Genomic DNA, 22,645 nt, shown 5'->3' on the forward strand with positions numbered 1-22,645 from the left:
AGTAAGATATTTACCTGAGCCGATTATTGCTTTTTAAAATTGCGTTTGTCAGCTGGATATTACCAGCTGAAAGTTGCTTATTGTACTGCAGTGCAGTCACCATGTAAGAGCTGTCTCTCAATTCAGAAGCCTGTGTACAGTCAGCACATGTGATGTGACTTCAAGGCAAGCTTAACATCTTGTACTTAGTGCTGCTGTCACATGGAGGTGAGAGCTGTTGATTGCATTCTGAGCCTGAGCAGATAAAAGTATTTTTTTAAAACTCCAAAAGCACTTAAAGACTTTTGCAGCCTTGCAGAAATGTACGTTTTTCATCACGACCTCTTGTCACCCACTACTGCTCCCCATAACCCAACAGCTTTCCTCCAAGATCATAATTCTGATGATTATTGAGTACAGTGGGAACTGGCAGTGTGTTACAAGCTGAAGCCCCTATGCTGTGCCCTCTATATCTTTTCATTTTTGAAAATCAGTTTCAGGTGGTAAGTTGAGAGCCTCCTCCCTCATTTGCTTTTAAGGAATGTGCATTAAAGAGTGGGATCATTGTCAGTCATTTCCCAAACGTGATGAAACATGCCCCCAAATTACACATCACGCTGTAACATAATATTACTGAATGGATGAGAGTAGATTAACTCAGCCGTTGTTTCTTAGAATAATAGAATCCCTACAGTTTGGGAGCAGTCCATTCAGCCCATCGAGTCCACACCGATCCTCTGAAGAGCATCCCGCTCAGACCCGCCCCCACTATCTCTGTAACCACATTTTTACCCATGGTTAATCCATCTAGCCTGCACATCCCTAGACATTATGGGCAATTTAGCATGGTCAATCCACCTAATCTTTGGACTGTGGGAAGAAGCCGGAGGAAACTCACACAGACACCTGAAGGTGGAATTGAGTCAAAGAGTGGGGTGCTGGAAAAGCACAGCCAGTCAGGCAGCATCCGAGGAGCAAGATAATTGGTGTTTTGGGCATAAGTCCTTCATCAGGATGCCCGAAACATCGACTTGCTTGCTCCTCGGATGCTGCCTGATCGGCTGCGCTTTTCCAGCACCACACTCTTTGACTCTGATCTCCAACATTTGCAGCCCTCACTTTCTTCTGAAGCACCCACCACCTGATGAAGAGGCAGCACCTCAAAAGTTAGTGCTTCCAAATAAACCTGTTGGGCCAAAACCTGGTGTTGTGTGATTCCTGAAGGTAGAATTGAACTGGGTCCCTGGTGCTGTGAGGCAGCAGTGCTAACCATTGAGCCACCATTGATCCTTTTATTTTGCAGAATATATGAGAGTTTTGTTTTTTCCCTCCCAGAACACTGAACTGGGGTTGGAATTTGCCATGTGTAGGATTGCTGAGTGACTATACCTCCTTAAACTCTGATTCTTTTTGGATACATGTAATTCACTACCAGCTTACTGCCACCATGTTTTAAACTTATTAAATGGATTAGCTCTTTGAAATTTTCCATTTCTGAGGCATTCATTAAACACATGGAGACATGACTGGTCTTGGCAGCTTATCAAAAAGGAGTTGCCAAGTGTAAATAATTGACAGTCAATGTGTGCGTGCATTATGTTTGATTTGTGAAATCATGCAAAACAAAGTATGGCGAGTCAGCTCTTGGTGTCTTGGTCATCTTACTCAAACGGCCAACTACCTCACCATCTTTCCATGCTCTTGTCTTACAAATGTTTTCATTTCAAGTGTATCTCATTTGAAAGTTGCTATTGATTCAGGCAGAAACATAGAAAATAGGAGGGGGAACAGGCCATTCAGCCCTTCAAATCTACTCCACTATTCAATATTCCCATAATTGACCATCCAGCTCAGCAACCTGTTCCTGCTTTCTCCCATAGCCTTTGATTACTTCAACCCAAAGCATTATCTCTAACTCCTCCTTGAAACCATGTTTTTCCCTCAAGTAGTTTCTGTGATAGAGAATTCCAAAGCCTCACCGCTCTCTGGGTGATAAAGTTTCTTCTCATCTCAGTCCTAATGGCATATCCTTAGACTGTGACCCCTGGTTTTGGACTCCCTGGTCATTGAAAACATCCTTCATGTCTTACCTTGTCTTGGCCTGTTTGAATTTTACATGTTTCTACAACCCTCAACCTTCAATTCATCTAAATACCGGTGAGTGTGTCCTAACTATGCAGTCTCTCATCATACATCAGTCCTGCCATCCCATTGCGCCATGCATAATTTGTACAAAAGGACATTTTCCTAATTCCCAGGCTTGTTTGTCAATTTTCCAAAAGATTTAATAAGGAAGAACAAGACAAACTATCCTAATTAGTGAGCAAAGGCATCAAAACGAAGCATGTATCTTCTGGTTGCTGACTCTTTTCTACCAGTGGAAACAGTTTCTCCCCAACAGCCTTCTTGATTTTGACCACATTTCAAGAATCTGCTCAAAGGAGAGCAATCCTAGCTTCTTCCCTCTTTTTAACAAATCTCTACAGTGTGGAAACAGGTCATTCAGAGCATCAAGTCCACGCTGACCGTCCGAACAGCATCCCACCCAGACCCACCCCCCTCCTGCAACTTGGCATTTCCCATTGTTAACGCGCCAGCCTGCACATTCCTAGACAGTTTAGCACGGCCAATCCATCTAATCCGCACATCTTTGGACTGTGGGAGGAAACCGAAGCAGACACAGGGAGAATGTGCAGACTCCACACAGACAGTTATCCAAGGGTGAAATCAAACCCTGGTCCCTGGTGCTGAGGCAGCAGTGCTAACCACTGAGCCACTGTGCCTTAATGTTTACAATTAATAAAGCCATGAACTCAACCAGTTTGTCCAATTGTTAAAATTTCATACTACCATTTGTAATGATGCAAAAGTTTTAAAAAAGTTTTTCATAGCCAGAGAGTAATACAAGTGTAATCATTTGCTTGAACAGCTTTTATTATGATTGAATAACATGGCTGTGGAGTTGGTTTTGCAGTCAGGATCTTGCTTCAATAGTACTAAGTACTAACAGAGGTTCAGGATGTACCTCAGTCACAGAACTTCAAGTTAAAGATTACAGCTATACTGTTGGAGAAAGTAAGTGAGTTGTGCTCGGAAGGACAGTTACAATCAGTGTTAGGAAAATAATATAATATAGAAGCCTCTGGTTAAATAATTCATAGGTTCAAATCTAAAAGTCATCTAGTTTTTCTTCAACCTAAAATGTATTTTCATAATTATGTTGCTGGAAGCCAAATTAATTCAATTTTCTTAGGCACTGTCATTTGTTAAGTTGAACAGAATGTGATTTGAATAGTTGCTGCTTACCAATCCTTGTAAATGTCTGTGTTTGTTACATTCTGCAGATTCTATTAGTCTATAACATGGCCTGTAGCATCATGAGCCTCTACATCACACTGCTCTTCCTGCGCGGCCTTAGCATCACAACTTCCATTTTTCAAAAGGAGTTCTTCCCAGAATTGTACCATGCTTACTTCATGTATTGGTTGATTAAAAATGTGGAGTTGCTTGACACAGTTTTCATGATCTTAAGACATCGAAAGCGTCAGATCTCCTTTCTGCATGTCTACCATCACTGCAGCATGCTGGTCCTTAGTGACCTGACTTACCATTACTACCCATGGCCAGCCATCGCTCCTTTCCTTGCATTTAATTCATTCGTTCATGTCATCCTGTATTTCTACTATGGGCAGAGTGCGTTGAACCCTATCCAACGACCTGCGTGGAAGAAAAGAATGACCCAATTACAAATTCTTCAGTTTCTTTTGGACTTGATCCTTGCAACATGGGGGTATCTCTTTCATGGATTTTGTATTTACAGTATCCTGTATGGTTTGACAATGCTAGGACTGTTCTCAAACTTTTATCGTATGGCTTTTAGTTCCAAAAAAGCGACCTAAATGTACTTATAATTGTGAAATTTGATTTTAACATTGTTTTCCTATCCTCTAATTATAATGGCTGATTTACAGTCTGGCACAGTGTTAATATTTTGAATTGTTTTTAAAATGTAGTTGTTGAAAATAAAAAAGAAATTAATGTGCTTTTTGTGTCTTTACTCACGAATTCAGATAGTTTCTTTTGTCTGTTCCTGTTCCTATTATTTTAGGTTTGTGTTTTGGATACCTTCACATGTCTTTTTACTGTTATGTGATAAAGCACAAGCTGGTACAATTTATTCAATTTCCTTCAGATGAATTCAGGCCTCCTAGGTGTCGGTGGGAGAAGGTGCCGCAGAGTGGACATTTCCAAAAACCTGAAGCAAGAATCAACTAAAGCTGATTCTATACGTCTCTTAAAAACAGGGTTCCAAAGCAACCTTAACGCAAATTGCCATTAATGCTGATGGGCTTCTGCTGAAAATAGAGCAGGAAATAGGAAGTAACCTGGTGCATTTCCAGACAATATTTATTTTTTTTAATTAGGAATTATATATTATTATGTACCAACGAAAGCATATGTGATTCAAATTGAAAGTATTGTAACCAATCACCTGTCTTGAGGCTGTTAATACTTTAGTTCTGTGAAGAACTTGGTGATAATGTTAATGAACAACTATTTTATTAACATGCACCATTAATAGGGCTGAATCACTCTGTTGCATTTTTCAGTTGAAGATTGAACTCTTGTCAAATCTCAGTATAGTTTACTTCATAGAATGTTGCACATCCTTACACTTTACAAACTTGTACATAATTCTGTACTCTCCAGTTCCTTACTCTAGGTTTGGATTTAACTCCTTTTTGGAACTTGAAACATTCAAGTATTGTCTTTACTGTTTGTTCATTTACTGACTGGACACAGTTTTTTTTAGATTACCTACAGTGTGGAGACAGGCCCTTTGGCCCAACAAGTCCACACCGCCCCGCCGAAGCGCAACCCACCCATACCCCTACATCTACCCCTTACCTAACACTACGGGCAATTTAGCATGGCCAATTCACCTGACCTGCACATCTTTGGAGTGTGGGAGGAAACCGGAGCACCCGGAGGAAACCCACGCAGACACGGGGAGAACGTGCAAACTCCACACAGAGAGTCGCCTGAGGCGGGAATTGAACCCGGGTCTCTGGCGCTGTGAGGCAGCAGTGCTAACCACTGTGCCACCGTGCCACCGTTCTTGACAATGTTCTCAAACTTGGATGAATTGTAGAAGGTTAGGTTCATTATTCTCACATCAGCTGCATGTGGCCATCAAATTCATAGGAAGCAGTGCTCAAAGATGAAATCTGAAAGATGAAATCTGAGGAATTAGGTTATAGGTTGAAGTGTAAACTCCAAGTGTAGGATCTCACAATTATTTTTGGCACTCCATTCCAGAACCAATTGGACAGATACATCAATATAGAGGCAATAACGAAGGTAGTACATCTTTGGAAAAACTTCTGTCTGAATTAGATTGGCACCAACACTGACACAGTGAGAAACAAGTAAAGAGCAGGAGGGAAAAAAAGACTAACAGGATAGAAAATTAATAGCAAAGAAAATCAACCTATCCTGAACAGTACTTCTTACTGGAAAGTAACAGAAAAGATGCATATAAATGAACAGTAGAGGCTGTCACAATTGAACGCAAGGCTATGATGACAACGAGAAATTGGAGTGTAATAGGATGTCAGTGGTTAACAAGCATTCAAAATGTTTATAACTCCTCATTTAGGAAAGCACCCCTGAGAATCGATGGAAATAAACCTATGGATCCAAGATAAGTTTTCCAACAAATTAATTGAATGGAAATGTGTTGTGCAGAAGCAAAAAAGAGAATTTCAGGAGTTAACAGCTGACTACCAGATCAAGTTTAGCTTGATTTATAGAGAAGTAAAGAAAGTATGGTATATGCAAACAGAAAGGTAGTTCTAAAGGGAGAGAATTCACCAAATTAGTCACTGGGAGCGGACAAGACATCAAGAGCGAGAGTTGGTCATTCTGACCTGTGTTCAGAAACTGCAAGACCTAGCTTTCAACTCAACCCAGTGAAGGTATTTTAATTCTGATTTGCAGATGTTCAGCTTGCATTCAGGTAGTTGACAAGACTTGGAAGACTGTTGATCTATGAGATATCCTGAAACACTAGAAAAGTCAGTTCTCATATCCCGTTCACTAGATCATAGGATCCTCTGCTGCCTGGTTGACCAGAAGCATTTCCAGCCTTCAGATCGAGATCTCTACACTCTATGTGGCATTACAATCCTTCAGTCAGACCCCTGCAGCTCCTCTTAGTTCCCTTCTTTAGGAATGGAGAAAAATTTGAAAGATCACCGCAGGCTATTGTTTCAGAATATAACAGGTGACTGGGAAGCATGGGGTGCTGTGCTGTCGATATATAGGACATGGAGCATACAAGCTATGCATCACATTTTGGACTTAACTGAGGTGTTTCCCTTTGAATCTCAGCCAAGTTATGGAAGGCTGTTCATATGTAAATGCAAGAGATACTTATGGCCAGTCATTTTTGGTGCTGAAACCTACAAGGACTGCTACAGGCTGGAAAAATGGTAAGGAATTCTGACAGCAATAGGAGTTGGGAGTTGGGATCATCTTTATGTAGACATGCTGACATCCTGAATAAGGTCAATACATGCGACTATCATTTCATCTGTGGTACTGCCTTCAGACTGAGCTTCGCATCTCTTGTTTGTCTAAAGGAGAACAGTTGGTAGAAAGTAATTGAGGTATCTAAACTTCCTATTCATCCATCCAGCATTGTCTTCTTTCTTTAGATCAGAGTCTGCAGTCATTTTTACTTCCACCAAAACTGTACATCATATCAGCATGGACTTCTGCTGTGCTAGTCCCATTGCAATATCCTTAGAGTTTCAATGTACAAATGCAAAGACACGTCTTTCATTCATTCCAACATTTCGAAGAGCAGTCATATTGGACTTGAAACTTTGTTTCACTCTCCACAGGTGAGTTTTTCCAGCATGTTCTATTTTTATATTGAAATCCCACTTTCCTCTCTTCTCACCACACCTTGCACCATTGTGTCCATGATGATGTCAAGCAAGATGTAAGCACAGAATCAGACCTTCCACACACCCAACTATATTGATGAGACGCCCTGACACAGCTCCAATACTCGTGGATTTGTCTGTATATGTAGCTTGAAAAGTTCAACTCATAGCTAGATTCTGAATGTCTCAATCCCTTGTCATCCTGAGCAGAATTAGGAGATGACTTTGCCCTCCGGCAGGGCCTCCATTTTGCTGTCTGGTTGCTCCAGTGGTGCCCATTCTTCTGGGTGTTCTTCCACTCCCCTCTACCTTGCTTTCTAATCCACAAGAATCCAATGCCTGTGATGGCTAAAGTGTCTCATGGTGTCCCTCCTCAGAGGGAAATTGTCCTCTACCGTGGTCTGTTCTTCTTTATGGGGATTCATTTTGGGAAGGCTCTCAAAGGACAAGAGCTAGGAGAAGAATTGTCAGAGAAGCTGCACAGGATCAGGTAACAGCCTGGAGCATACAGCTTGAAGTTGCTCGTAGAACATAGAATGTTACATCACAGTACAGGCCCTTTGACCCTTGATGTTGCGCCAACCTATGGAATTAATCTGATGCCCATTTAACCTACACCATTCCATTATTATCCATATGTATGTCCAATGCCCATTTAAATGTCCCTAATGTTGGTGAGTCTACTACTGTTGCAGGCAAGCTGCTTCCGCCCCCTCCCCCCCCACTACTCTCTGAGTAAAGACGCTACATTGGTCATAAGTCTGTCATTCCCTCATTTAAAGCTACGTCCCCTTGTGTTAGCCTTCACCATCCAAGGAAAAAGGCTCTCACTGTCCATCCTATCTCGTCCTTTGATTATCTTATGCATCTCGGTTAAGTTGCCCCTTAACCTTCTTCTCTCCAACGAAAACAGCCTCAGTTACCTCACCCTTTTCTCATAAGACCTTCCTCCCATACAAGCAAAATCCTAGTAAATCTTCTCTGAATCCTTTCCAAAGCTTCCACATCCTTTCTGTAATGCGGTGACCAGAACTGTATACAATACTCCAGGTGTGGCCTTACCAGTGTCTTGTACGGCATAACCTCATGGCTCTGAAACTCAATCCCCCTGTCAATAACGCCAAAACACCATATGCCTTCTTAACAACCCTATCAACCTGGGTGGTAACTTTCAGGGATTTATGCACCTGGACACCAAGATCTCTCTGTTCATCTGCCAAGAATTTTACATTAGCCCAATACTCTGCATTCCTGTTACTTCTTCCAAAGTGAACTACCTCACACTTTTCTGCATTAAACTCCATTTGCCACTTCACAGCCCAGCTCTGTATCTTATCTATGTGTCTCTGTAACCCACAACATCCTTTGGCACTGTCCACAACTCTGCCTACCTTTGTGTCATCGGCAAATTTACTAAGTTTGATATATGGGAGCTGAGTTGAATGAAAGGAGCAAATTAGGCATGACATTATATTCTCTGAAGCTCATACTTAGGCTGGATCCCCTGACCTCTGGTGGTTCCTGCTGTCTGTGTCAGCTCAATGATATTGGGGTCTCTTCCACAAATACCGCCTCTATCCTTACCATTAATTGAGTCTTCACCTGAATAAAGACTGTGTGTTGTGAGGTTTTGTTCATTTTGTAAAAATGCTAAAGGTATAGAAGAAATAATATGGAACAGTGATTGGGAGGTGATAACTGTCAAAGGAATCGTGTGGTGTGAAATGTGTAAGGAGGACTGGAAGTAGTTGTACAAGTGTTGGAATGTGAGAAAAGAATGGTGCAAGGAAGTGAAAAAGAGATGATAATTATAAGAGCTGACAGAGAGTTTCAGAGGAGAAGAGAGATGAAGAGTTGAAACCACCCTTGCTACTTTTGTCATCTCATTCTTTCTATTTTGAATTCAAATTCTGAGTCCCTCAGCCACCTCTCAGGAACAGTATTTCCTTTGTTATTCAGTCAAGGGAGGTGAGTGGCACTGACAAGCCCATCATCAATTGTTCTTAAGGTGGCAGTGAGCTGCCTTCTTGAACCACCATAGTTCATGGGCTGTTGGTACACCCACAGTGCTGTTAGGGAGGGAGTTATGGGTTTCTGATTCAGTGACAGTGAAGAGATGGAGACATAGCTATAGCGGGGTTGTTGTTGGATTAGTATTCCACCATAATGCCCTAGGGACCAAGGTTCAAATCCAACCATGGTAGATAGCAGAATTTGAATTAAAATATATAAGTTGAATGATGATCGTAGAAACACATCTGGTTCACTAATGCCCTTTGGAGAAGGAAAGTTCCTGTCCTTACCTGGTCTGGCCTACATGTGACTCCAGACCCAGAGCAATATGGTTGACTGTTAATTGGCCTGTGGGCACTTTGATACAGGCAATAAATTGGCCTCACCAGTAATGTCCTCATCCCATAAAGAATCACAAAAAGCTAATTGTCATAAAATTCCCACATTATGATTCGCTTCTGTTGCCATAATTATTTGGCAGTTGAAGTTAAGCTTCTGATTAATCGTGGCTCCCCCAATTATTGTTGGTGGCAGGTGTAGTCCCTAGCTCCTCATTCACATGAACAGGGATGCATCCAAAAAATTAGGGTCAGCCCTTATATTCATGTCTGCAGACATATTTGTTGCATGCAAAACACAGGCAGAGCTTGCAATCTCGCTATAAGAGGTGGAGCTGAGCTTCAATTTGAATCACGGAAGTTGTTGACAATTGCATGAGTCCTGTGGGCTGGTGGTCCAATACAGGAGGCAGATGCAAAGGCTGGCAGCTGAAAATTGTATGGGCCTGGGTTTACATTCACGCGTTCATGTGAATTGCTTATTGCTCTTCCCTGTATCCCTCAAACATAACACCCATCAGAGTTAGAATCAAGCCTGTAGTTTCAATGAATTAGGATTGGATAGGCCAAACATTTCTCTAATCTGTCATTTATAATGACGAATTGAGGTTTTGTAGGTCTGTGCCAGTTTGTTTGACAAAAGGGTCAAAATGCTGGAGTAGCAGGTTCTGGAGTGTTTGTAACAGTAGAGATGTTTTTGACATAACAGATTTTAAAAAAAATTTACACTTTTGATTTGCACAGACTATTTAGGCTGCTGAAAGTTGCTTCACTGACTTTATTTTCAAGGATGGAGCTAATGACCATCGTTCCTGTGGTTTGAAGGGTTTTGATAAATCTTCTAGTTAAATGCATGCAGCAAACACTGAAAAATTCAGTAGTTTGTTATAATTCAAAAGTAGACAGTTTGCTGAGTTCCATGGAAAGAGTTATTTCTTTTATATGTCTATAGAAAAGTTTTACACTCAAGTTCCATCCCAATTTTCTGTTGGCATTATTGCTGTGTACTTTGCTTTTTTGAGTAATGTATTTATAGTAACAATGCAATATTTTCTTTTATGGTTTCAAGCCCTGGGAACATGACAAATTGTGTATTTATTTTGCGTATATATGGAATTTCCCTGGAGACACCAAATCACCTTAGTTTAAAATTTACATGTGTGAAAATGGTTTATAAAAATGGACACAAGCCTGCACAAAGCATTGCAATTCAACACATGTACAAATTATATTTTTTTAATATTCTGGATTTCAGCGGAATTTGTATTGATATAACCACGGAATGAAGCCAGGCTGTTGTCTACATATGTTATACAATTATAAAGTGATGTCAAAATGGGAACGTGCAGCCAGTGGCTAACATACGACTACTTTTTTTTATTATTAATTACCATTTTAAAATTTAGATAAATGCATAACCAGCCTAATTTCTATTCACTTCCATAGGTGGTTGCATCATTCGAATCAGGTATGGCAAATTTCCTTAATGATTAACGTTAAAGATTCCAATGAATACAAAACATATTGAGCAATTTCACATTATTATATAAATTCATCATCAAATGTGTCCACATCTTATCCTTCACACATTAACTATTTTCTCCAGGAAATAATTGTGTTTAATATTAACTGTGAGACTTTATTTTTCCTTTTCACTCCTAAATTCTTATTGAACATTGACTGAGGTACAAATACTCCGAAGGGATCATTTTATTGGTACTACTGGTAACCGCACTTCAAGTATATTGTTGATGTAAGAAAAATATGTTTTAAGAAAATTACTATTTATTCATCATAATTATGAAATTTAGGAAATTTTGGGCAATTTAATATGCACTGGTGGATCAACTAATGGGCAGAATTGACTGCTCCCTGGAGCAGTGTGGGCAGTGAAGAGAAATGTAGGCAATGTGGAAAAAAAAGGAAAAAATGAGAATCTCAATGTTGCGAAAAGCAATTCTTTTGTTCCCCTTCATGTATAAACAGCGTGTTCAGAATCTCTTTTATGAGCAGTGATTACCTTATTTCCATGCAATTGCATCTTATTATTAACCAAACTCACCTCATTTCAATGTAGCCTACATTACTCCCCTCCTTCACCAAGAAATGAGATGGTACTACATCTCAACATGAAAGTCTGAGCAGTTACCAGGAGGCTGCAGCTTACCGCTTGCTTCTCCAGGCCTTCATCTAACGTCTTCCCTACAATGTTCCTGTATGCTCCATGGACCCTGCTCCTACACTATTCATGCACAAAAGGTCAGCATCAGCAAATCACTGGCCTCACTGTGGCTGCTTTACAACCAACTCGTATACCACTTCAGTCCTTCAGGACTTCTCTTTGGAATTCAGAAATGCTTATGATTTGCATGCTTTTTCCAAGTCACTTTCTGTATAGGAACACACCTGCACTTCCTGGATCTACACAGGATACATTTGATGTCTTTTGGTTTCATTTCTTAGCACTCACTCAACTTGCAATTACTCAAAGGCTGTTTTCTCTGTGGCTTGCATTGTGCTCTAGTGCAGAGAGAGGCAGGTAGCTTATCACAGCTGGCAGCACTGAACAGTCTAAGGTGTTAAACTGTTGCTGTCTGGCACTGTGCTATGGCAATGTCATACCTACAGCACATGCCAGCAGCTTACTCATCAAACACACTGCATGTGCTTCAGACAAATACCTTTGTCTGAAAGTCAAAGGGACCAGTCCTTAGTGTGATCAAAGGGGACTATAGTTAGCCAGGGCATGCTTTCACAGTCAGTGTCTTGACTGATTCCAATCCAGGGGATTGGCTAGTGTCAGCTAGATCCTACTAGAGTTGAAGGATCTGTTATCTTCCCAGTCTCAGGATTTGGTCATAGTCCTGCAGAGACTACAGGGGAGGTCAGTTGAAGTGATGTTGAGACATCAGTCCAGGTTCTGACCAGTTTTCAGTTGTGACTGTCCTCACAAGCCAGTCCAAGGAGTAAGTCACAGGATTTGGTGATTAATTATGGGTGGGCTTACCAAGGGGCAGGACATGGAGTCATGGGAGAGTGGGAAGTTCAAGTCTGGGACTAGAGTTCATTGGACTGGATTGCTGAGAGAATTATGGTGGTGAAAGGATGCAATTCAAGAAAGAAGGTTGGAATTACATAGCGTATAGGAAGGGATGGGGTGTTCTGGGATTGGGCTGTTGTTATGGCCATGGTCCCTTGTGACCTCCACATGGGAAGAGTGCATGTCCAAGGATATGGAAAGTCATAAAGTTCTGAGCTCTGTGTAAACTGGGGACATTAGAGTTCTATAAAGAGGATGAATAGAAATAGCGATTGGGGTGAGGGTTGAGAGGTCATCAGGGACACATAGATGAGGGATCCTTCTGCATCTCAGTTGGAGTCCACACATCACTTACAAGTACACAATGTTGAAACTTTGCCATCTTTGATCCAAAGTCAACTGTGGAAATAACGATATAAAATCTCTGCCATTGCATGCAGAGCAGATAGAGAACATTAGTTTGAGGATGGAGTACAATTATTTGAATGTGGGGCCCCATGAGGGGCAATTGCATTAATCATTCATCCACTGCTTCAGTAATGCTACCCATCCAGTATTAACTAGCATTTTGTCAGCAGGTCGTTCTTTATCTCAGAATAAACATTTCAAAATATAGCCTTAAGCAATTATGAGCAATCACTAATTGTCTCCTTGTCAGGTCAAGTAAGTGAATCTAATCAGAGGCTAACTTAAGAGCATCACCTGGCCTTTGCATTTCTGAATCATTTTTCAGAGTTAACATTGTAAGACAGTGCTTTGGAGTTGCCACATTTACACACTGAGCTGTAAGTAGACAAGGAAATGTTTTGTAACGTTCAATGGTGGTTTATTTTGAAGTTTACTTTGCATTCCTTCTGTAGCAATAATATCTTTCCTGAGATCCATTGAGATTATTCCATTATCTTTGTAACTATGTCCTTTATTATCCTAAAATTCAACAAGCATAATTCTCCAAATAACCCCTTTGCTGTTGCATGAATTCTGAAAGAGTACAGGTAACAGAGGATTCCGACTATGGTAAAGGGAGTAGTGGATTAAGGAAAGACATCTTAATAATTGCCAAGATTCTTGGGCCCAGAGTGCAAAATTGTTATGGTGTACTGTGAGGAGATCTGGAATCAGAAGAGGCCATTTGGAATCTAAAGAGTCCCTACAGTGTGGAAACAGGCCCTTTGGCTCAACAAATCCACACCGACCCTCTGAAGAGTAACCCACCCAGACCCATTTCTCTACATTTACCCCTGACTAATGCACCTAATGCTATGGGCAATTTAGCATAGCCAATTCACCTAACCTGCACATCTTTGGACTGGGAAGGAAACCAGAGCACCCAGAGACCCACACAGACTCAGGGAGAATGCACAAACTCCACACAGACAGTCACCTGAGGCTGGATTCAAACCTGGGTCTGTGAGGCAGCAGTGCTAACCACTGAGCCACCGTGCTGCCCCAGAATATGGACACCGATCCCACTTCCTCACGCAGTACCACAATAATATCTTTCCTGAGATCCATTGAGATTGTTCCATTATCTTTGTAGCTACTTTCTTTAATAACCTAAAATGCAACAAGCATGATTGTCCAAATAACCCCTTTGCTGTTATATGAATTCTGAAGGAGTACAGGTAACAGAGGATTCCAATTTATGGTACATTTGTTTTCCTTTTTTGGTGGTTGGTGGAACAGGTGGCTGTTTCATTCACAAATGGAGTAATTAAGAGTTGAGTTTTAACAAAAAAGTCTTGTACATATTTCTAGAAACCTGAAGTTTTTTAGTCAAAGGATATTTACTTCATAGCTGACAAGATTCTTCACAGGAAATTCATCATGGCAGAACAACTGAATACTGTATCTTGTATTGAGGCTACTGAAAAGCTTGCCTATCAGATGGAACACTCCAAGACACATTATTGGTTTTGGGTGGGAGGAGGAAAGTTATCTTTCCTCTATCTGAGTGTTACAATTGTGAAAAAAATAATAAACTGGTAACCAAGGCCCACTTCTTCACCAATCACATTGTTAGTATAACGTTTTCATTGAATGTCCAGAATAAAAGAGACTTTTACCAGGCTTCTTTAATAAAGTCAAAAATAATCTTTTTAATATAACACAGAACGTATTCTTCAAATAAGCAGCAAATAATGGTTAACTTCAAATCTAGAATTAGAACTACATTCCCTTAATCTCATAGCTACACTCACACAACACGAAAGACAATAAAATATGTATATATTAAAAAGGCAAAAGGAAAAAACATCTCTGATGGCTAAGGCCTGAACATAAAGGATAGATTTTGAAGATTTCTCATTTTGCACTGGGCTTCTTGTAGATGAAATCAAATGACTGCCTGATGTAGACTGATGGAAGATCTGAAGTTCATATTGAAATCGAGATGGATCTGGATAGCTTTGTGCATCATCTGAGAATTTAGTCTCCATCTTATTGGTGGAGTAGTACTGAGAGTCTCTGGGATAAGTCACTTCTCGACAGAGGTTTGTTGGATATCACTAGTGTCTGCATAAGAGAAGAGAGGGATTTATCTGTATAAGAGGGATACAAGACTTACGGATATTAAGAGTAAATTAACACTAGCATGAATGGGAGAACAGCAGAAACACTAATGAGTGGTCCCACTCTTTTCTGCTCACCACCCCCAACTGATCTGGGTCCTCTTTGCTTAGTTTTTTTCCTGTAATGAGGCAATGGCAGTGTTTGAGTGTGATGCAAGTGGGTTGAACAGCAGTTAGTGGAGATGTTGGAGCAGGAGAGCTGAGGAAGTGTCCCCAGTAAATGTAATGGGAAGTACGGAGGTCAGGGAGGATTAGTAGTTTGGGAGGGTGTGTGGGTGAGTCCTATTGAGTGAACATAATGCATAGGTGTTTGTAGACAAGTAGCCTTGGTAGCATGCATGTGCAGTGGCAGATGACTGATGAGTGTGTGATGGCAGAGAGAAAATGGTAACACCCACCCTTGTGGAGCACAGAAGATCATTGACCTTCTTCCTGCATTGCTGTGCATTGGTTTTCACTCAGGACACTCAGACCACTTCCTTGGTCCAGGCTGACTGAGTCTGATGACTTTCTTTGGCTGTCTGCAGGAAAAGCACTATCCCTCTCTTCATCACCGCATATCCGACAACCCTGTCTACAAGGCTGGGAGTTAACTTGGCTTTTTGGGCCATTTTCTCATTGATGATACTTGAGTACAATGTGTGAGGGTCAGTTTACAGTGTCTGAGGGTGTACAGCTGGGACAGTGTGTGTGAATTCTGCAAGGTCCCAGCAACAGTGAGCATTTCCATGAGAAGGGTACAGTAGAGACCAGTTGCAGTCACAGAGATGTACAGCACAGAAACAGACCCTTTGGTCCAATTCGTCCAAGCCAACCAGATATTCTAGCCTAATCTTGTCCCATTTGTTAGCACTTGGCCCATATCCCTCTAAACCCTTCCTATGCATGTACCCATCCAGATGCCTTTTAAATGCAGCAATTGTGCCAGCCTCCACCACTTCCTCTGGCAGCTCATTCCATACACTCACCACGCTTTGTGTGAAAAGTTGCCCCTTAGGTCCCTTTAATATCTTTCACCTCTCAACCTAAACCAATGCCCTCTCATTCTGGACTCCCCCATCCCAGGGAAAAGACCTGTCTGTTTATCCTATCCACACCTCTCATGATTTTGTAAACCTTTATAAGATCACACCTCAGCCGTGAGGAGAAGAGCAGAAGATTGTGGAAGAAAAATCACTCCAAGTCATGGCTGACTGGTCATCATGAATTTCCCTCGACAAAGCAGGTTACCTGAGAAAAAAAATGACAATTCCACCCCTTAAATGTGATGTTTACTTTTCTGTTGCTTTGACAAATCCGTCTTGGTTGAAGTATTAATTTATTTAAAGAAATAAATAGACTGAATTTATCTGATGCCTTTAGGGTCCTCAAAAGTGCCTAAACAGTTCAGGAACAATTGATGAATTTTGAAGTTGAGTCCCTGTTATTAAGTAGACTACATGCAGCTACCAGTTTTCACAAAGCAAGATCCCACAAACAGCAGGTGAGATGAAGACGAAGCTAATTTGCTTTGGTAGTGTTGATTGTGGGAAATGAATCTCAGCCAACTGGGAAAACAGCTTCCTCCTTCATAAGAAATGTCATGGGATCTTCTACATCCATCTTAGTATGACTTAACATCTTATCTGAAAGATGTCACCTCCAACATACAGTACTCCCTCACTAAAGCAGTGAAGTGTCAGCCTTGATTATATGATCAAGTCTTGGAGCAACAATTTTCTGACTCAGAGGTGAGTGTTACCACTGAACTACATTATACAGCATTGCTATGTATAGTTTGAGTCTAATTATCATCAAGGAATCAAACTATCAAAAGTCATAGTTCAAGGAAATATGTAGAGTGTTGTAAGATTCTTCACTGTTATAAGATTTATAACTGACAAAAGAACAGATTATGTTGTCATTATCACATTGCTGTTTGTGGAACTTGCTGAGTGAAAATGACCTGCCGCGTTTCCTACGTTACAGCTGTCACCAAACTTCAAAAATCACTTCATTAACTGAAAAGCACTTTGAAACGTCTGGCTTTAAAATTGACAAATGACTGTAAGTTTTTTTCTTTCTCTTCTTCACCTTCCCTTCATCTTTCCTTCCCCTTCCTTTCTTGCCTCCCTCTTATTTTTCCTCCTTTTCTATTACTTTCTTTATCAACATGAGCTGAGACAAATATTGATGGAATGAGAATATTGTCAAGTTAATGATTTTATTAAATTAATATCATTGTCTTAATCTATGTATAATTGCTAATGAAATGTGATAATATTTGTTTGGTGTATAGCATAGGTTATGTGGAAGGAAGAAATGTATAGCACCTCCCTGTGGCAAAATGATGTAAGGCAAGTACTTGGCACATTTTACTCAAGCAGCAATTAACTTATGAGCTTAAATCATGTTTTGGAGTGTAGCCACTGCTTTAATAGGAAATAGGGCAGCTAATTTTCAACCAACAAACTTCCATATGTACTAATAGTGACCATGTAATCTTTGCTTTAACCCTTGTTACTGGTGAGCTGCAGATAATCTTACAACAATCCCTTGACCTATATTTTTTGAGTCATTTGTCTAATTTAGACAACATGGTTTGTTGTGTGCAATTTAGTGCTAACCATCTTTTCAGTCTACTTTATTAAAGGAAATGGTGTTTACAGACCAAAATTTCCACCCATTTCATTCTCTGGAGGCATGATCTGTTCATTACATCTAAGGGTAGTTTTCCACTGAAGTGCATAGTGCAAGCCTTCAGACTGACTTTGAAAATGTTAACCTGTCAATTGTTCAACTAATTGGGTCAGAATAACATCTCATTATTCATCTTCTGCTGGAGTCTAGCCAGTGTAAAGGCCAGATATATAGTCTTTATGGTGTTATCCAATAATCATACATTAAACATTTCTGATACAAATTAGCTGTTGTAATATAACATATTTTGTACATTTTCTTGTCACTTGATATATATGTTCACATCTCCTTTGAAGTGTAAACAACATTGTTGCAAATTAGATTTTTAAAAATTATTGGTATTCCTTATTGTATTCTAAAACATGCATCGATAAATATTGCATACTGAATTTGGAAATATTCTGCAAATATTCCAATATTTCTCTCTTGTTTACTATTCCTCACCCCCAGCTTTTTAAAGTTTTCATATTCTGTACTGAGAGCAGTGACTCTACAGTGAATTTGCTCTGATGTCAGCCTGCTGGTACTTCACCTGAATAGCTAGTCTTCACATGAGGCTGAACAGTTAAGTTTGATCGTGGAAGAAGAGAAGGCAGCATCACCTATGATCCAAATGAATAGTACCATACAATTATAATTTTCAGTAAGGATCATTGGATGTCTAATAGCAAGGCCACTGAGCACACTTCACAGAATGTTAAATAGGATCGCAAATATGGTTTCAAATGCAGCAATGAAAGTTAAGGAAAATGCTATAAATGCACATAATAAAATGGCCTAAATGTAAACAGATGAAATTGGGGAATGTAATTAGAAAATGAGATGATGGTGTCGTGGTATTGTTGCTGGGTTTATCAGTGACCAAATACTCTGGCAATACTGGAAGTGATCCTGACGTGGTTTTTGAATTCAGAAATCTGTAATTAAAAGGCAAATGAGGACTGTGAAATTGTTTTTGTAAAAACCCATCTTGTTCACTTAATGCCCTTTAAGAAGGAAATCTGCTGGCATCCCTTTTATAGCTAAACGCAATTCTCCTGGGGCACTGGATGTTTAAACTTAAGGGTTTTTTTAATGAATCATAGCAGAAGATGTACTGATTGGAATAAAAATAGAAAGTTTAATATGCAGTGCCAATCAGCCACCAATAGTCTGAACATCATTTAAATCTTGTTATGATGTGTAGGATTAAAAGCTTCAAGTTTGTGAATAATTGGATAAGTAACAGGAACATACATTCAGAAAATTAGAAGTCACATGACATCAGGTTGTAGTCCAACAGGTCTATTTGAAATCACAAATTTTCAGAGCGCTGCTCCTTCATAGGTGAAGAGAGGCTCAATTTCACCTGACAAAGGAGCAGCGCTCCAAAAGCATGTAATTTCAAATAGACCTGTTGGACTATAACTGGGTGTCATATGACATCTAATTTTGTCCACCCCAGTGTAACACCGGCACCTCTACATCATACATACGGAAAGGCACTAATCATCCAGAAATATGTATTCTTGGCTTTCAAAATAGCAATACTTATGTCAACATGGACATGAGTCACCCTGTGGTGTGGCTTAAAACTGTCCTGTTCATACTTGCTCTTATTTTACAAAAACATTATTTATGACATCCTTACTGTGTTTGACAACATGTTGACAGTGCAGCCCAACTTTAAACGACATTTCAAACAGCATTGTCGACTCTTTTAGCTAAATGGAAGCCAGTTAATGAAAGAATGAAAAATTCCAATGTGACACTCTCCATGGTTATACCAGTGACTATTTAACTGTGTGCCAATGTCAGCGACTCTATAATGACCTGAGTAGATTCTGAACACTTGCAGTATTTCCTACTGCATTCATTGATTACCAATTTGATATTATTGCATGAATTGAAACTATTTTAAACCTAATTTGCAGTTTAGCTGATGGCCTGCGTACATAATCCAGGATGACACTCCATTGCCAACACAGGGAGTGTTACATTGTAGATGGGCCATCATTCTGATGACACTCAGTATTAAACTGAGGTTCCTGGCCACCCTCTCAAATTTACAGAAAACATCCCACCGCACCATTTCTGAAGAAAGTAGGGGACATCTCTCTGGCATCTAATCCAATCTTCTACCTTCATCATCATTAAACCAGGTAGTTTGCCTGCTCAATGTTATGTTACTGATTTTGGGTCCTTGCTGTGCACATTTCTGCTGTCACTGTTCCTAAATTGCAATTACTTTATTAGCTGTAAAGTGTTCTATGACATTCTGAAGTTGTTAAAGGTGCTATATAAATGGAAAACTCTTTACTTATTTTGATATAGCACATTTGATTCTCTAAATTGTTGCTATTTGCATGAATATAGCTTACACAGTATAAACATTAAAATAATTTCTGGTTCATTAATTTGTTTTTTCAAGTTATATTGCCAATATAAGCTCATAAACGTAAAATATCTTGATGGTCGAAGTGTAGGAAATAAAGAATTATGGAGTTACTGTCAAAGCAACTCATCAGATTCATATGAATGAAAAGTAAGATTTTGTTTGTAGCATAGTATCTGATGTTGTGAGGAGAAAAAGTCCTTAAAACATCTAACATATTCTTAAACTTACAGAATTTGCTAAAACCAGTGCTGCCATCAAGTGGGGAATTGTATTTCAGGAGTTAAAAATGGGTTTAGTAGTTTTTAAACAAAGGTTCACCAGTGCTGCCTCTGTGTGGTCTCTTAAGTGTTAGCTGAGCCACTTCAGTGAAGCAAAATATTAACATGTTAAAATGAGGACTGTAACATGATAATGTGCTGGAGTAATATGGAAACAAAGAATCAAAGGAGTACAGTATATCATATATTCCAAGGAAATGCTTTTGAAGGTTGATTGAATGTCCAAGTAAATAGTCATGATACAAAGGAGTGTTTCATAAATCAGTCCCGTCTCTATGTCAGTTGCATAGAATTACAAATAAAACACAGCACTGAAACAGGCCATTCTGCCCAGCCTGTCAGTGCTAATACTTATACTGCACATGAGCCTTTTCCCATTCTTCATCATCTAACACAATCAACATGACTCTCTGTTTCTTCTGTCCCTCGTGCACCTATCCAGCTTCTATTTATCTCTCTCTCTTTCAGTTTTTCTTCTCAGCGGAAGATTTTCGGAAGGTTGTGCTCATCGGTTGCAGAGCCATGTGGCCAGAAGATTCTCCCACAGTCGGAGCAAGAGAAGGTGTAGATGCTGCTAGGGTTAGTTACATCTATCCTCCTCCTCCCTTTCTTGATAATGCTGGCTCTTCACTCAGTCTCTGCAGTAGTCCTGATGTACCATCTGCAGGATCTGTACTTCTCACTGGGAGTTGTCAATGTGGTAACAGAGTGGGACTTCTTCAGTCAGTCCTTATTTGCTTGAGCCTCTCTGTTTTGCTTACTAATAGATAATTCTGTACAACATGATCTTGGGCAGGCAAATACCGTCCAGTTGAGCAACATGGTCAGGCTTTGTAGGAGGATGACCTGGGTGCTGCCGATGTCGTGTTTGACTGATTGGTACAGATTTTCATGAAACTGCATTGCTGTGGCCCCACTATCCGTGTGGAGGTCCAAGTTCTTCTGACAATTTTCCAAAGTCCACCTCTGTTCGGAGCGATGAATACATTGGTCAAGGATACGAAAGTGATGAACAGACCCTTGTTTTGTTCGTGACTCTTTTCTTATATTTGTCTGAATGCAAATACCACGCCTGAGATGTCTCCATTTGCCTCTAAAACAGCTCTTGGTCTCTGGGACATTTCCTTCCAAAATAGTATGCACAAGTCTCTTTGGGAGTATTCCAGCCTGGAACTTGCCAGCAATACAAGGACGTTTACAATATCTGCCTTGACTGTACATTCCAAATTGTCACCACTCTCTGGATAAAGCAGTTCCTTCTCCATTCTCTCCTTGAGATTTTGTTGACTATTTTTTATTGGTGGCTCCTAGTTTTGCTAGGGTTTAATTTTTAAAGTCTCATCGACAGGGTCCTGAGAGGAGACCTCTAAGGGGAACGTGTGTGGTTCCTCCTCTAGCTGTGTACCTCCTGGTACCATCCTGCCTCCTTGTGAGGAAAGGGCCTGTTCTGAGGACTATGGCTGGGACAATGAAGTGCAGCTGAGTGCATGTATTCAATTGTGTGCTGGACCTGATTCTCAGTGCCAGTTGCCAAACTGTCCATGGAGATATCCCAGATGATTGCATGCTTGGGTCAGCTTGGTGCCTATGGCATAGCTGCATTGCCATAGCATCTAGATAATGAGAGCCAGAGATATTGTATCCCATATATCTTTCTGCCACTCATGTTTCTTCTTGTTCATTTGGACAAAGTCCCTGACTCCTGACACCACAGGGTCATCTCCTGTCTGGGCTGGACAGGTGCCCTGTCTTTTGGCTGTCCTTTAAGTGCCAGCATCCTGTGGAATTTCATTCTCAGCCAGCTGAAGCGCTGTCCCTGAGAGATGTTCATCATGTTGTGGTCCTGTGCTTTCTAAGCATAACATACCCATCCAGGTGCCAGTATCTGAGCTGGTGGGAGGTGCAGGAGGCAGACTTGCTCTTGCTTCCTCAGAAATCAAGGAGGCAGCTTCTGGTGAGCCTGCCAAGTCTCCACTAAGATTTTGGTCATCCCTGCAGACAGAGTAGAACGAAGATGTAGTGGCTGATAATAAGATCTGGTGTGCAGTAGGTGACACTGGCAGCAGGGTCACTGTGGGAGTTGCAATGGATTGAAGAATGGTCCTTCCTTGATTGATGTATTGGTAATCCCATGTCTCCTGTGAAGGGCAGGATTCTCTTCTCGTTGTGAGTGCGGAACCTGAAGTTGAGCAATCCTCCACTTGTCCAGGCTCTTTCTGCCCAGTTGTGGACTGGCATCTCCTGGAATAAGTGGGGTTGAGTGAGGTGAAAGAGGGTGGCAGGCAGTTAGGGCTCTTGCAGGTGGATGGATATGTGAAGGTGTTCCGAGGAAGTGAGGAGGGCATGCAGAGGTTAGTAATGTGGGAGGTTCAGAGGAACAAGAGCGAATGAAGGCAAATGTTGCTTGAAATAGTAAGA

At 40.5% G+C, this 22,645-nt stretch overlaps 1 protein-coding gene across 6 annotated transcripts in view; it reads left to right on the top strand.

Annotated features, from left to right (window-relative positions):
- Window positions 1-22,645, top strand: part of LOC140484682 (very long chain fatty acid elongase 5-like) — a 74,486-nt gene that overhangs the window by 38,391 nt on the left and 13,450 nt on the right. For 5 of the 6 annotated variants that reach the window (XM_072583298.1, XM_072583296.1, XM_072583297.1 and 2 more), the window contains one exon: window positions 3,324-4,000. In XM_072583298.1, coding sequence (XP_072439399.1) covers window positions 3,324-3,878 — 555 coding nt within the window. In that variant the 3' untranslated portion in view covers window positions 3,879-4,000. Of the gene's footprint in view, window positions 1-3,323; window positions 4,001-20,695; window positions 20,807-22,645 lie in introns of those variants that run through there. The other variant, XM_072583299.1, reaches the window with a different exon arrangement.

This window comes from Chiloscyllium punctatum, chromosome 13 (assembly GCF_047496795.1).
Source record: "Chiloscyllium punctatum isolate Juve2018m chromosome 13, sChiPun1.3, whole genome shotgun sequence".
In the NCBI taxonomy this organism is placed as follows: Eukaryota; Metazoa; Chordata; class Chondrichthyes; order Orectolobiformes; family Hemiscylliidae; genus Chiloscyllium; species Chiloscyllium punctatum.